The sequence below is a fragment of the Hibiscus syriacus genome, unplaced genomic scaffold (assembly GCF_006381635.1).
Source record: "Hibiscus syriacus cultivar Baekdansim isolate YM2019G1 unplaced genomic scaffold, ASM638163v2 tig00111402_pilon, whole genome shotgun sequence".
Taxonomy (NCBI): domain Eukaryota; kingdom Viridiplantae; phylum Streptophyta; class Magnoliopsida; order Malvales; family Malvaceae; genus Hibiscus; species Hibiscus syriacus.
Genome location: NW_024063082.1, coordinates 6,060,475 through 6,077,665, shown reverse-complemented (window position 1 = coordinate 6,077,665; position 17,191 = coordinate 6,060,475). Strand labels below are relative to the sequence as shown.

Sequence of the window (17,191 nt, the reverse complement as noted above, 5' to 3'; positions counted from 1 at the left end):
AGTTTTGCTGAGAAGCATGTATGAGATGTATTGTGGAGATATAGTGGAAACAAACGATTCACCGTCATGTTAACTTGAGCAATTAAGCCCAACTTTGCATCTTGAATCTGACATACTCCATCTTTGATAAAAATTTCGTATCATTTTTCTTGTAACTGACCCACACTAAGCAAGTTGGTCTTTAAATCTGACACAAAATAAACATTAGCTATAGTGTGAGTGGAATTTCCTTTGGTTTGGATTGTTACTTTTCCTTTTCCCATAACATAAATTCTAGAGTTGTCACCAAACTTAACAGAGCTGCGAAAGGATTCATCCAAGTCAGAAAATGCCTCCTTCTCTCCACACATGTGATTGCTGCAGTCGGTGTCTAAAAACAACATTTTTTTGTTGAGTTTTGTCTTTCACGTGACACACCATCTAAAGAGACACCTCTTTTTCCTTTCCTGCAAAGTTAGTTTGATTTCCACTTTGTTTATTCAAATCAGTTTGGCATTCTGATTTATAATGGCCATACCTATGACATCTGAAACATTCAACATTGGACTTGTCTGCTGACTTTGATCGATAAGTTGTTGAGTGGTGGCCTCCACGTCCTCTGCCTCTTCCTTGAAATTTACTCTCTTGATGATGATGACTTTGTTGTTGGTTCCCACGTTCATTATTGTTTCTGCCTCCTATTCCTCAACCTCTACATATACCCCTTCCTCTTGAGTTTGAGAAATGAGTAAAGGTGGAAGCCTTTAAAGCTTGCTCCTCTGAAGTTGAACTTCGGTTCATCTTCTGTTCATGGACCAACAAGGAGCTATGCAATTCATCAAGAGAAAATGTATCTATGTCTTTCGATTCTTTAATGGAACATACGACATAATCAAACTTTGGTGTCAGGGAACACAATATCTTTTCAACAATGGTGACATCTTCAATCTTCTCACCATGAAAGCGCATTTTGTTGCTAATCTCCATAGTCCTGGCACAATAGCTGGTGACAGATTCACCATCCTTCATTTGTAGAGTCTCAAAATCTCTTCTCAGAGCTTGAAGCTGTGCACTCTTCACTCTAGTGGAGCCCTCATATTTTTTCTTCATGGAATCTCAAATATCTTTGGAAGTTTCTTTGCTAAGAATTGTTTCCAAGATGGGACAATCAATTTCCTGGAAAAGGTAATTTTTTGGGCATCTGTCAAGACTGCATTAGGTGTTGGTGCTTGAATTCCAGATTCAATAATCGACCAATACTCTTTGGACCGTAGAAAATTCTCCATTAGCATACTCCAATGGTCATAGAGACCATCAAAACGTGGGATCGCCGTCTGCACAAAATTTGAGTATGAAGCCATCAATGTTGTTTGGAAACTCTTTCTCTCTTGGTTTTCTCACGGCTCTTATGCCACTGACAGAAATAGAAGAACTGAAGGATGTTTTCTGCACTAACAGTGAAAAATAGAGGATACTCAGAAAACAGTGAATAAACTTTCTGCATTTTATTGATAAATCACCAGCCTATAAATAGGCAAGTAAATAACTGAAAGTAACATGAAAATAGGCATTATCCAACGTGCATCAACAAACTCCTATTAACTAGGAAACAAATTAAAACAAACAATTGAACTCCTAAAGACTAGGACAACCCAAATACTTTCTTACGTGTCCTGCTACTAATTTATTTAACAAGAACTAAGAATACAAATATATGCTATCTCATGTATCGCAAAACTCAATATATATACCAAAACTCTACGTATCTCATAACATTCTCCCAACATCTCTACAATGTTCATCTCTGTAACGTATATCCTAAAAATTACATAGACTTAGAAAAGGATTATGGTTCTCCAACAATATTTTTCGATCATAATTTTAAAGGTTGGACGTATCCTATACGTATAGAACTCCATTAAATACACTTAATCAACAAATAATATTTAATCAATATAATCGTAATAAAAAGTAACATAATTTTTAACTAAAATTTAAACTAATATCTAACAGAACTGTTGATCTTCATATGACCTGCTAGAAATATCAAAATATCCGTTGAAATACATTTAAAAGTTAGAATGACGTGTGGCAATATACATTTACACATTTTTAAAAATTTTGTATTAAAGATAAATAATGGAACTCTTACTTTATACGAAACATTATAATATTTAAGACATCATCAACCTAATGCGAAAAGCTTTGTAAGATATATTCAAACAATGGCTTAGCACACTTCATCTAAATAAAATAATATTCATCATTTTATTTATTTTTGTTGTTTTTCAAAATGTATAAAGTTGCAAATATACCCATTGGCACTTTGAACGATGGGTCTTACTGTAATAACAATAACAATGGTATTCAATGACTAGTGAAATCAATTATTAGAATATTCAATAAGCATATATATATATATATATATATGTTTATATGAAATTAAAATCTAGAAAGTGACCTCGAACCTTTTCTCATGCAATTTTTCTTTTATGAAAAATCTTCATTTTTAAAGAATATTAATTAAGTAGTTTTTATTTTCCATTTCTGCGTAGGACTAGTACGTATTATGATTTTCTATATAAAATTTAAAAGTTTTAATCTTATCATTTACGTATCTTGCAAGTTTTAATTTTTTTCTTTAATATTTTATAATTAAATAATATAAAAAATATAATGTAAATTTGTAAAAGATTTCTTCAATGATGATGCATCTTGCAGTAACCATAGAATTTTTAAAATGTCAAATATTTTCACAACTCGACATTCATCCAAGGTCCATGCATAACATAAATATTCATAAATGACCTTAAAAATTTGACACAATAATCGTACAAGAATCAACGCTCTTCAAAAATTCTAATATCGATTCCATGTATAGTTTTTAATCATGCCTCCAAACCTCGCTGAATTATTAAGATAATTTGAATAAATTACATTACTTAAAATCATTAAATTAATTGACTAATATAATATTTGATTACATATTTTATAAATATTATTTGAATCATACTTTAAATTTTAAAATTCAAAATAATAATAATTAAATTCAAGGTAAAGCGTACAAATAATCATCTATTATAGGGTAGTACTTTATTGAGTCACTCTACTATAAAAATTATAAAATCATCATCTAAATGTTCATATGTTCCAAACTTGTCATTTTTCGTTAAAAATTTGACGACTGTCTGAGTTAGACGTTAATCTATTGGCTAAGATATGATAAAATCTGATTCAGAACCGTTTGAGTTGTATTTAATGGATCAAATCTCCATTTACATTATATAGTCGAGCCTGTGCTTGAAACGTTATGCTATCGAGCCAATGCTTGAAAGTAATAACAATGTCAATAAACATCATAAAAATATCATTTTATCATATCACAATCAGTAGATTAATGTTCAACTCATATGACCGTCAAATTTTTAAATAAAAAAATGAGTTAGAACATGTAAACAATAAAGTGTCTATTTTATAATTTTTAATAATTGAAAACTCAACAAAATAATATCATATAATTAAAAACTATTATAACTTTTAATAATTTAAGAATTTAATAAAATAACACCTTATATTCAAAGAACATTTGTATACTTTACTTATAATTTTATAACTATAATAAAAGTACCTCCCCAGTAGAAGAACCTACATTCATCCCTAAATATATAAAAACTCTAACATAACAAAAGAGTACAGAGAGACAGACCTGTCATAACAAGAATAAAATCAGAGGAGCCGGTTTTCACGTTGGATCACGCCGGACACCGCATTACAACAACACCCTCTGGTTTGGACACGCGTCTCTGCCCCAGGAACAGGCTGTCATTTGATCACAACAATTATTCAGTTTTTGATTGATGGAAAAAATCTTGTTTATGGAAATCCTTAAGATTCCTCGTTGACATTATCGTCACCATTGCAAAATAGCCGGCCGAAGATGAAAAATAAAGATTGAAATAATTGGACCCACCAAACCCCATTACACAAGTGGTTTCCTTGCATCTCAAAGCAACACAAAGCTGTTGCTTGGTTTTTCTTTGCTGTCCTTTTCGATGCTATTGATTTTTATTTTTATTTTGGGGTAAAACTATTTGTTTTGATTTTTAAAATAAAAAAAATGTTTTTTAAAATAGCATCATCGACAATATATCGTGCCATTCGGATAATCCAAAACCAGGGGGAACTTGGATCTCACATTCTTTTAAGCATTCAACCTCAAAAGATGGCACCAACAAAACATATACACTCACTTTTAAAATATGTTATTTTGATATTAAAATTATGAAAAGGAAAATTACAAAGAAGCACACAATATATAAAAATTTGATACTTACAAATAAATAAATATGTATTTGTGATAGCGTAACATGTTAATGTTCTTGTTGTGTGGGGACCAAGGATACGAAAGACTTGGTCTTTTTGGAGTTACAGAGGTTGCGGTTATATGTATATATGATTATTGGTATTGAAATTTAACGTGAATACACTTATCAATAAATTTTAATGGTAAATATATATATATTATATGTTTTAAAAAATTCTAAGTTCATATTATTATTTTTGTAAGATATATATTATAATTAAATTAAAAAAATTTTAAACAATAATCACTTAAAAAACAGTGTGAGTGACGTCACGTGTCGGACATTCTAATAATGTTTCCCTCGAGTCAAAGTCTCAACTCAACTCGGTGGTTGGGCTTTGGCATGGCAGGAGCAACATGTGACACAAGTATCGGTGGTTGGGTAGTTGGCCCAGTACCTTCAATTTCATTCATTGTTTCCATTGTGCTTTTTGTCATCTTTGCTTCTTCTTTCATTAGCAGCCCAAAATAATTTAGTTCTCTGTCCAATTCTGCTATTAATCCCTGTAATACGTATACGTTATAGATTTAATTATGAATAATTATTTTATGTATTGGAGGTAAAAGAATTCTCATGTTATGAATATTATTTATATATTCTAAATTTAAATTTTAAATCTTAACTTTCTTTGTTTGACAAATAAATCTTAAATAAGACACGTGATAATATTAGAATTCTAATTATTATTTACTAAACTTTTTTAATTTGTTAATAATATTTCTTAACAACTGACAACACCCCCACATACGCAGTTGCTCGAATGAAGGATCTCAAGGAAGAACAACATTGACTTTAACTACCGAGACCACTCAATGAGTTCTAGTTTCATTACAATTATTTATAGTATTATGGTACATATTGATTTCAATTTTTCGACTTTCTCTAAACATATAAGATATATATATTTCTTCATATTATGTTAACGCTTTAATGTTATTTAATATATCAAATACAATCTAAAACAATAAAATACTTTATAATATTATATTTCAAACAAAATATTTTGAGGGTAAAATATTGATGAGAATATAAAAAAGTCAAGAAATTGATGGGAAGAAATAATTTATAAATAATTGCAATCAAAAGATCAAATTGAGTAAAATACAAAGTTAAATGATAAAATTAAAAAAGATATGACATATTTAGTAAAAACAAAATTGGAATTGAAGTTACATAGGTTTTCTACAATGGTATGAGTGTCACACCCCAATTATGGGGTAAATTAATTTTAAAAGAAAATTGTGAATGAGGATGATATAATAGGTAGAAGTGGACAAATTGTTGGGTTGGCATACCATAATTGAAAAAAAAAATTATTATTATACAAACTCAATCATGAAGACAAAAGTCTTTGGAGTCTGACAACCAAATAAAGTTGAAGACCTTGTATCATATACGTGTAGTTTTTTTTTTTGTGTGTTAATTATCTAAGGGTAAAGGGGCACGTAGAAGAGGAATAAGGAGAAAGCTGAAGATAGAGACATGAGAGAGAAAAAAAACAAAGTGAGCGGTATTGGGGATTGGTAACGCCAATTCAATTTTAATTTTGATGGAGAAAATTATGAATTTTTGCAGAACATGAGTTCTTCGAGACTGAGCAATTCGTTCGAAAAGAAAGCTGGTGCCAACTGGGGAGAGAATTCTGGTCCCGGTGGCCTCTAGAAATGGAGCCTGGCTGGAATCGGAGCTATCTGTTCGTTCAGTGTTGTTGCTGCTACTTTTTTCATCATCATCTTCGGAACTCAACAGGGGCAAGCTGATGTTTTAGCGTTACACCGATGACAAGCGAACCGGATGGGAACATGGAGAGCCTTGGATCCGAAACATTTTTGGTAGATCTACAGCTATTTATAAATATTATCGATGATCAGAGGCTAGATTTTTTATAAGGAGATGAGATGATTCGAACAGAATAATTTGGGTTTCGACTAGCGGTCAGTGACGACGGCCGATGTGGTGTCCACCGGCGATTAATGGCGGCCGATGATCAGCCGTTGGAACCTCCTTACTTGAGATATGAAGAGAGCACTGAAGAAAAAAATAGAAACGGTGATGGTTACGTGAAGTGAAGAAGTGATTTCATAATTTCTTTTGAAAATCACGAGTGTGTGGGGTGTGAGATAGTAAGATGGACAAATCATAGTTTCAGTCCTCTCTGTTTGGTAAGGTTCTAACTTTTCCATCAGTTTTAATAAAATTTCAACCAAGCTATGATAGTTTAAATTAATTCAATCTAGTACCTTATTTTAGTTATTAAATATTTTAACGACTCTGAAAGTTTTAGTTTAATCATTTGGGTTCCCGAACTATTAAATTAGTTTCTAATAATCATTTTTATTACGAGGGGAAATATATTGGATTCAAGTTCGTGTATTTGATGGTCCGGGTTCGTGAGAGAAAAATTGGAATCTCGACCCAGTACCTCCCGATCAATCCGTATGCTTTATTATGTATTCGATACATTATGTGTCATGGAATTAAAGTTCGAGATCAAGCGAATGGAGTTTAAATGGTTGATCAGTATGGCACGGAAAGTGAGGTAATACATTACTACCTCTTTATGCTTTATGGAACATGTTGATAATGGATAAATGCATGGACATATATATGATTGGTATATTATGTCTGTTTGATTATGGATGGATTCGAACTGAATACAGTTTAAGTGATAAATTAGTTAAGACTCTATTTGAATTACAAATTTTGTGATTGAGTGATAAAGGAATCAGTCCTGAATATGTAAATTATATTTATCTCATTAAAGGTACTTTGATGATAAATTATGAGAATATTTCGATTGGGTAAAATTACGAAAAATATCCTTATGTTGTAAAAAGACAAGAATTGACACTGGAAGTTGGATAAGAGGTTTGTTAATGAATAATTTAAAGTTTAGAGATTATCCGAAAAAGCGATTAACCCTAGAATCTCTAAATTATAATCATTCTTGTTAAGACTTTTAATACCAAATTATATGGTTAAGAAATTACGAAATTACCCTTGAGAGGAAAAAATAGCTCGAATTAACCCTGAATGGAAAAATAATCAAGAAGTCATGCCTACAACGATGAATTACTAGTTTCATCGTTAAGTTCACACGTTTATACAGAAAATTCCTGATAATTCGTAAATCTCCAAGTTATGAGCAAATAACTGAAGAATAATTTATCGAGGGTGCTATTTTGTCAGAATTGTTTGAAAGAACTAAGTAAATGATAAGTTGGAATTAAATAATAAGACCGGAAGGAAATGATTTAAATACTCTGAATCTATAAAATGACCAAAATACCCCTGGAATGAAAATGACCCAAGAATATCACCAAGCTCAGGAATGACTGGATATCTTTGAGCTCTTAAACGAATGGAATAAAATTGAACACCAGAATGACTAAGATACCCTTATGGCCTAGACTAAGCATATGTTTTGGACTAATTAAGGAATCCAAGTAAATATGGGTGTTGTACTACCCTTAAAAGTTATGGAATAACTTAAGTGAGCTGATCAACCGTAATGATATGTCAGTACCTGAACGACATAGGTATCATTTGAATGTGTATTCGTCTTCTCAAGTTTGGCTTGATGATTTTGGAAGTATTTAGCTTAGCTCAACTCTAGATCGTATTCAGTACTAAGAATTGGATATTTGTTCAACAACTCAACCACAAAGACCAAATTGAATTAAACGGAAGTACAATACGTATCTAAAATTTTGAAATGTTTGAATTACTCTGGAAAATTTTGAAGTAACTGAAATAGACTTGACTGCTAAATGAACTAGGTAACTTTAAGGGCTGAGGATTAAGTAAGAGATTGTAATAAGCCTGAAAACTCGGATGAACTTACGTGATGTATCATCCCTATGAATTATGAACCACAAATCAAGTACGTCGGTATTTTTTAGTATAGTTGAAACGTGGAAATGAAACAAATACCATTAGAATATATGTTCGTCTCCTTAAGTTCTGTTCAGTGTGAGACAGAAGATAATCTATGGATAAAAATATTTGGTATTAAAGAGTAAATACCCCGGAAGATTAATGAATTGACAAGTTGGAAAATATTAGTTCTGGGGGCTATTCATCTGGAGTTGTTAGATAATTCGATTAATCGCCATAGACTGTAAATGTCCTGAATCTTCATTTCTTCCTTACCAGCTCAAGTCATATTCTGAATAACTGATGATTCCGTCAGTTATTGAACTCTTCCAATAGTGATTCTGAATTCTGATATTCTATCGGTATACTGAAGGTTCGTTTTCCTCTACCTGTTAAGATTATCCAATATCTTTGAATAATATCTGTAAATTTTGGTGTGTTTACTACTCACATGAATATTTTATCTGATTTTCAATTTAAATTCTGATATGATACTTGACATGGATTCTGATCTGATATCTGACAGGGATTTTGATCTGATACTTGACTTGGATTCTGATATGATACTTGACCTGGATTTTGATCTCATACTTGACCTGGATTATGTTTTGATTTTTGATTTATCTGTTTACGGACGGACATGTTTTACTTGGGGATAATGTTGGAGGAAGATTACTTGGAGGCTCATCGGCTGTGTGCTCAGGGCCTTACTTACCGGTTCCTCGGCTTTGTGCTCAGGGCCTTACTGGACGTGACGGGGTTGTATGGTTCTAGGGAACCTACACATTTTGTACGTGACAGATGGGGGTATATATATATATGTTTTAAAAGATCTGTATCTTTTTACTGGTTTTACAGGAACACACTAGATAACCTATTCTAATCTCCTGAACTCAATCATTCGAATTATTTCTCTGAACTGAAAGCTCACTGTTTGTTACTACCTGAAATACCAGTATGATATCTGCTCAACATAAAAATCTATGGATGTTCGGAACCAATAAGGAAACATTTGTTTATTTGTATCTGCACGTTCTTTAACATCATCTGGTAGTTCTGTATTACCGAGCTTTTCAAAACTCACTCTGTTACTCACCTTTTCAGGTTAAAAGAATCGTACCAGTTCATCTATCAACATCAGTAAAAAAGTTCTTTCGAGGTTGCTTGCAGAGTATGGTACATGCGATTAGGGGGCATGTAATTGTATTTTGTTTTATATACGAGTCTGAAAATATATTCTATTTCTGCATATTGATAAATGATTTTATGAGTTTACATGTTTTAATAAAAGTTTTAAATTTTTTGCTATTTTTACAATGGGTCGCTCCGATGGCCCTAATGTAACACTCCAGATCGGATCGGGTTATCCGCATTGGTCTGAGGGGGTTACAATGAGAGCATGTGGTTCAAATTTGATAAAAACGAGCTTGAAATGAAGGGTGAATTGAAGAAATAAATAAATCATGAAAAGTTGAAGGATTAAATTGAAAAATAGAAAAACTTGTTGTCAAAAAGAAGAATTGAAAGTACATATGTATTTTAACTTTTAAGATTGTTTAGGAACATATAGTTCAAATTTGGTAAAAAATGATTTAGAATTAACGAGGAATTAATGAAATAAATAAACCAGAGATTAAATTATAAAATTATCAAAATACTTAGTTATTTTTTCAATTTTTGGAGTTACTCAAAATTTTTAAATTTTAACTCGACTCGAACTCGAAAACTGTCTCAATAATTCAAATTGATTTGACTAACTTGAAATTAAAAAAAATAGTTTTTAATTCGAGTCGAATTCCACTCATCCCAATGGCTTAAATTACAATTGTTATCGCATTTTCAATCGTGTTACGTTTATCACAGTTGCAGACATAATAAATATTATTGCTACCATTATGAGTATTACGATCGTGAATTTTTTTTTATAATAAAGTTGATTTTAGAAAAAAGGAACTGTTTTTTTAAATAAAATAACGAAACAATAATGAAAATAATAATTCGCTGTAACTGGTCGCTATTTGTTAAGTTGTGATTATAATCCATTACTATTGATGTGATTATACTTTATACTATTATTTTCTGTCATAATAATTTCAACTGCCACCACCATTACCGTAATATAATAACTATTATTTTACTATCATACCGCTATTTGACTCACCCGCTTCCTCAATGCACACTCGGCTATGGAGCTACGCCACACTCACCAACACTAATCGCAATGGTTTCAGACGCCCATAGGTTCACCATAGTCTCATCTAACCCTCAACATCCCAACTTCTTTTCACCCAAATCATAAGTCCCCGTCACTCCACTAGACCATATTAACATCACTCGTTTCGTTTACTTCCTTCACCATCCTCACCAAATCTATCCCTTACCTCTTTCGGCTAACCCTAGCCCAACCACCAAACCAAACCTCAATGAAAATCAACTATAGCCAATATCAACCAGAAAAAAGAAGAAATCAAGCAAGGGTAAGAACTAAACCACCCTTTTATTCTCGGCCAAGTAGAGTCGGCAGCGGCTCAGGCTCTAGTGGTCGAACAACCCATCCCAACGATGCAAAGATAGCAGCCAACGAAGAAACACATATCTCGATACAAATTTTGTTATAAGAGTCCGATATATATATATATATATATAACTCGAATTCATATATATATATATATATATATATATATATATGTGTGTGTGTGTGTGTGTGAGAGTTTTATATTTAATCAATAGATAAATATATATTAAAAGGCATTTAAAGTTTATATTTTAACCTTAAAAATTTGTAATTTCTTACAATTTAATGAATGCAGTCATCATATATTTTACGCTTGTTCATTTTTTTAATGATTTGTTATTATTACTATTTAATTATTAGTTTTGTTATCATTTATTATTATTATTATTAACATTGGTTCATTTATTTAAAAAAAATGAGATAATAAGTTGTTTTTAACATGGTAACAATTTTTTGAAGCTTTAATCTTCTATAAACGTAATTGATTTTTAAATTTAACTTAATCTTGATGTTGAACACAAATCAAATTATAGATATTGAATTATATTTATCCTAAATCAACCGATAACAATTTCATCTATTGACGAACATTTTAAAATAAAATTATTTTTAAAATCACCTAAATACAATTTTGAAATTATAATTATTTTAAAACCTCAGCTTGTGACGGGATAGTTCTATTCTGTATTTTAAATTAAACCTGGGAATTATTGAGACCGTGACGGAATAAAGTTGCAGAAATTAGTAAAAGAGACGATAGTTTTGGTAGATACGGGCGCGTGACGCCACTCCTAAAGTTGGCAAGTGGATGCTTAAGTTTAGGATATTAACCATACTTAGTATAAAAATTAAGGGATGTTTGATAAAATAAAATGATTAAGCGCTGAATGATTTAATGGTTCTATATGAATTAATGTGACATATTGTTTGATAATGATTATGAATGTACAATCTGAATTGTGAATATTTTTATTTTTACCTTCATATTGATTTATTATATTATAAGATATGATTGTTTAATAAGACAACATGTGAAAAAATAGGTATTATGATAAAATACTAGGTGCTTAATGATTCAGAATGTACTTTAATGCTGAATCATTCAGCAGTGTTTTGTTGTTTCATTCAACATAATCTTCATTCAGAGATGAAAATCAAACACGCTGAATGGTTCTATTCAACAGTAAACAAACGACCTCTAAGTGGAGAAATTTTATTTTGAAAAATGTTTGTGTCTAAAAATATTTTTACTAAAATAAGAGTCTAAAGTTTTCTTAGTTATATTGTTAGGTGTCTAACGTTATATTTTTTTATTTTTAAAACTTTTTAATAATAAAAATATTATTTTTAAAAAATAATAAATAAACTTAATTTATTTTAAAAAAAACTCAAAATTTTACTGAAATTATAAAAAACTCTAAAAAACTAAAATATCTCATTTTAACTCTTATTACCAATGGTCGTCGGTCATCTCTGACCACCATCGTCATCAATCATTTGGGTTTTGATCAGAATTGCACGGTGGTTCAAATAGTGTGACAGTATGACTTATTGATGTCGAGATCGGTCAAAATCGACGGAAAATAACGATGGTAGCATAAAACTCGATGGACCTTTAAACACTTCGCTATAACAAACGATGACAGTTTACGACGAAAGGTCATCGGGGGTTTGCTCAGGGTCAACGTCGGTACTGATAAAGATGACGATAACAATCACGATTGGTCGGTCGGTGACAGTGGAAAGAAGGAATGAGGAAGGGAAAAGGGGGACAAGGGGAGGATCACTAGTAGGCTGTCAAGATTTTTTTAAATAAAAAAATATTTTAAAAATATTTTTTTTAAAATTTTAAATAAACTTTTAAAATTATTAAAACATGACATATCCCTTCACAGTTAAATTTAACAATAATTACGGTTTAAATACTTAAAAATCTTCGAAGAAGAACTAAAATATTTTTTCGAGAGAGGTTACACACTTATTTTTTATTGAGTCAAATATAAATGCATTACACGTGATTGTAATACTTAAGTCTGCAATAATTCCTTTTTTCCGATCTCAATTCCCAATTCTTTCGAAGCTGGTGGAGATGTACAATTCCAATCTGGCCGCGGCTGAAACTCCTCTTTTAGATGACACAGTTCATGCCTGCCTTGATTTCAAAGGCCGCCCTGTCCGCCGCTCAAACTCCGGTGGTTGGAGATCGGCTTCTTTCATCATTCTTGTCGAAGTTGCAGAGAGGTTTGCTTATTTTGGGATCTCTACAAACTTAATTTCTTACTTAACGGGGCCTCTGTCTCAGTCCACTGCCACCGCCGCTGCTCAAGTTAATGCCTGGTCGGGAGCAGCGGCGCTTCTCCCACTGTTGGGTGCTTTTATTGCCGATTCTTTTCTTGGCCGATACCGCACCATCATCGTTGCTTCTCTTGTTTACGTTTTGGTAAATCATTTTTCCCTTCATTCCAAATTTAGAACTTATAGAAGAAGCAATAAATGTTTTAAAATAATTACTTCCAGTGAAACAAATAGTGGAGTTTAAGCTTGGGTTTAGACTTCAGATGCCTTAGCTGAAGCTCTCTTGAACTCACTCATCATTCCCAAATCAAGAAGTTGCTTTCAATTCAAGATTGAGTACACAGCTGTAATGTAAATTTGTAATGGATCAAGCTGTTGCTTAACTGCTGTTGCTTAACTTTCTTAGAAGATTTGGGGAAAATGATGATTGATTAAAGATTAGGGTAAACTACATATTTAGTGACAACTATCATTTTTGTTCTGTTTTGATCACTCAACTATTTTTTCTTTCAAAATAATACCTAGCATTTAGTTATGTTTCATTTTAGTTACTCACGGTTAAAAAATTAATGATGATATTGACGTGTTATCATAAAGTAATACTAATATCATCATTGGAAAAAAAGTAAAATTGATCTTGACAAAAGTTCTATTAACTTTGTAACAATAAATTACTAAAATGAAACCAAAACGTAAAGTTTGATATGATTTAAAAAAATAGTTAAGTGATCAAAACAGAACAAAAATAATAGTTGGAGTACTAAACATGTAGTTTAATGATTTGTACTAATTGATTTTATTTACATATAGGGCCTAGGCTTGTTGACTCTGTCTGCTACTCTTCCATCTGTCACCACTTCTGGTGCCCATAATGCAGATAATGTCACATTAAACACTTCATCAGAGCTTCAGTTTCAAGTGATACTATTCTTCTTCTCACTATATCTGGTAGCATTTGCACAAGGCGGGCACAAACCCTGCGTTCTAGCTTTTGGCGCCGATCAATTTGATGCACAAGACCCTGAGGAGTGCCAAGCCAAGGGTTCTTTCTTTAATTGGTTGTACTTTGGAACTGCTGCTGGTATCTTAGTGACCCTTTTGGTTTTAAATTACATACAAGACAATCTAAGTTGGGTTCTTGGATTTGCAATACCTGGTATTGTGATGGCTTTTTCACTGCTTGCTTTTCTGCTCGGAACGACAACTTACAGATTTAGTGTCAAAGGGGACGAAGTAAGCCCATTTGCGAGGATTGGTCGAGTTTTTGTTTTGGCTGTTAGTAACCGAAAAACAGCTTCTTCAGCAATTGCTAAAGAGGAAGCTCTTCCAACTGAAAGTTCCAAGCAATTCGGGTATGCCGCATATATTTGTATAAAGGAAATTAGGACCATCAATAACTGAAGTCTTAATGCATGGTTTCCTTAAAGGAAATAAACTAAAAATTCTGGAAAATGTTCCTATTTTGCATAATCTATAACGAACCTCTCTAACATGGCAATATGGATTTTGACTGTGGTGGTAGATTTCTCGAGAATGCCTTGCTTGATCCAGATGATACAATGGAGCAGGGAAAGTGTGTAGCATCAGAGGTCGAAGAAGCAAAGGCTGTTTTAAGGCTTGCACCTATATGGGCTGCAAGCTTGATTTATGCAGTTGTTTTTGCACAGTCATCAACATTGTTTACTAAGCAAGGTGCTACAATGGACAGAACAATTACAGCAGGGTTGAAAATACCAGCTGCTTCACTCCAGTGTTTCATAAGCTTTGCAATTATGCTCTTCATTCCTATATATGATCGAATATTTGTTCCTTTTACAAGAGCTGTCACCGGAAAACCAGGTGGAATTACAATGCTGCAAAGAATTGGAACTGGAATTGCTCTATCAGTTATAGCAATGGTGATTGCTGCTTTAGTAGAGATGAAGAGGCTTAGAACTGCTCGAGAACATGGGTTGATAGACCAGCCAAACGTGACAGTTCCAATGCGTGTGTGGTGGTTGATCCCTCAATACTCGTTGTATGGATTATCTGATGTATTTGCCATTGTTGGTCTTCAAGAATTTTTTTATGATCAGATGCCTGATGAATTAAGAAGCATCGGTGTTGCAGTCTACCTTAGCATCATCGGTGTTGGAAGTTTCTTAAGTTGCTTTCTCATCTCTGTTATTGAGAAAGCAACTGGTGGGGATGGCGGAGATAGCTGGTTTGCAGATAATCTAAACAAGGCACATCTTGATTACTTTTATTGGCTGCTTGCCGCGCTTAGTGCTGTGGGATGGGTACTCTATATATTTTCCACAAAATCTTATATTTATGCCAGGGGAGCTACCTTATAAAATTCTTCTAAGCCCTGAATTCGAGTGTTACCGAGTAATTGTAACCGTATTATGTTCTTTTCTAGAGCTTTTCGGAGTAAGATTTGTAATGCAATCAAGGAATACATGTATACATGCTATATGTAGAAGCTATGTCATTTTGAACTTTTCGTTGTTCGTAGACGTATATGTGATTAACACCATATTCATCACATACCTATATCGAACTGACACCCGAACCCAAATAACACAGTTTACAAGATATATATGATTTACTTACCTAGCATAAATATAAGACTTAGTAGAATATACATAGAGAGCTAATCCTATGGCAGTAAGAGCGGCAAGCAGCCAATAAAAGTAATCGATATAAGCTCTGTTCAGATTATCCGCAAACCAACTATCTCGACCATCTTCGCTAGTCACTTTCTCAATAGTAGAGATGAGAAAACTACTTAAAGAAATTTCCAACACCAAAGATGCTAAGGTAGACTGCAAGACCAAAGCTCTTAAATTCACTTGGCACCTAATCATAAAAGAATTCTTGAAAACCAATAATGGTGAACACATCAGATAATCCATACATTGAATATTGAGGGACCAACCACCACACACTTATCGGAACCATCACATTTGGCTTGTCCGCCAACCTATGTTCTCGAGCGGTTTTAAGCCTCTTCATCTCTACTAAAGCAGCAATCACCTTTGCTATGGCAGTCGGTGCAATTCCAGTTCCAATTTTTTGAAGTATTGTAATTCCAGCTGGTTTCCTAGTGAAAGCTCTAGTAAAAGGAACAAACTTTCGATCATGTATAGGAATAAAGAGAAGAACCGAAAGGCTAATGAATGACGGAAGTGTAGCAGCAGGTATTTCGAACCCAGTTGTAATTGATTGGTCCATTGTAGCACCTTTCTTGGTAAACATTGTCGATGACTGTACGGAAACAACCGCATAAATCAAGCTTCGCAGCCCATTGAGGCTCAAGCCTTCAAACAGCCTTTGCTTCTTCAACTTCTCTAATGCCACACACCATTCCCTTCTCCATGGTGCCGTTTGGAGCAAGAAAAGCTTTGTTTAGGAATCTAACACCACTTTCGGAAATCCATATTGCTATGTTAGAGACTTTATTTGCAAATAACACCCTTAACACATAATTAATTGTATCACTTACCACAGATTGAAGGAAGCTGTGCATTAAGACTTTAGATATTAATCTTCACAAAAGCTTCCTTATTCAGGAAAAAAAATTCACTAACTTGAATTGCTTGGAACGTTCAGTTGAAAGAGATCCACGGGAATCTTCCTCTGTAGCAATTAGCTGAAGAAGTTTTTCTGTTCTTAAAAGCTAAAATGAAAACTCTACCAACCCTCGCAAATGGGCTTACTTCATCCCCTTCGACACTAAACCTGTAAGTTGTTGTTCCAAGCACCAAAACAAGCAGTCCAAGTGTCCAACAGCCATCACAACACCAGGTACTGCAAATCCAAGAACCCAACTTAGATTGTCTTGGATGTAGTTTAAAATCAACAAGGTCATTAAGATGCCAACATAAGTACAAAAGTACTACTGATTAAAGAAACAACTCCTGGCTTTCCTATCCTCAGGACCCAGTGCATCAAATCGATTAAAAAAAATCATCGCTATCAGAAGAAAATCAAACAAAAAAGTTTTTTTTTCATCATGATCAGAGGCGAGTTAAACATAAGTTAATATCATGTTCATGTTAATTTATTTATTTTTTAAAATATTTGTGTTAGTTCGTTTAGCATTTATGAATATGTTCGTTTAACGTTTATGAATATATTCTTTTAGTGTTCACGAACATATTGGTTATATGTTCACGAA

At 32.7% G+C, this 17,191-nt stretch overlaps 2 protein-coding genes and 1 pseudogene across 2 annotated transcripts; 1 reads left to right on the top strand and 2 right to left on the bottom strand.

The window, feature by feature from the left end:
• Positions 1-684: 684 nt before the first annotated feature.
• On the bottom strand, positions 685-1,089 carry LOC120161464. Its single transcript, XM_039171705.1, has one exon. The coding sequence runs from the start codon at positions 1,087-1,089 to the stop codon at positions 685-687; it is 405 nt and encodes a 134-aa protein (XP_039027636.1).
• Positions 1,090-12,767: 11,678 nt separating this feature from the next.
• Positions 12,768-15,509, top strand: LOC120161736 (protein NRT1/ PTR FAMILY 5.10-like). Its single transcript, XM_039171951.1, has 3 exons — positions 12,768-13,174; positions 13,840-14,381; positions 14,552-15,509. Exons 1-3 carry the CDS (start codon positions 12,824-12,826, stop codon positions 15,363-15,365), a joined length of 1,707 nt encoding a protein of 568 aa, XP_039027882.1. The 5' UTR covers positions 12,768-12,823; the 3' UTR covers positions 15,366-15,509.
• Positions 15,510-15,620: 111 nt separating this feature from the next.
• Positions 15,621-16,984, bottom strand: LOC120161463 (annotated as a pseudogene).
• Positions 16,985-17,191: the final 207 nt, after the last annotated feature.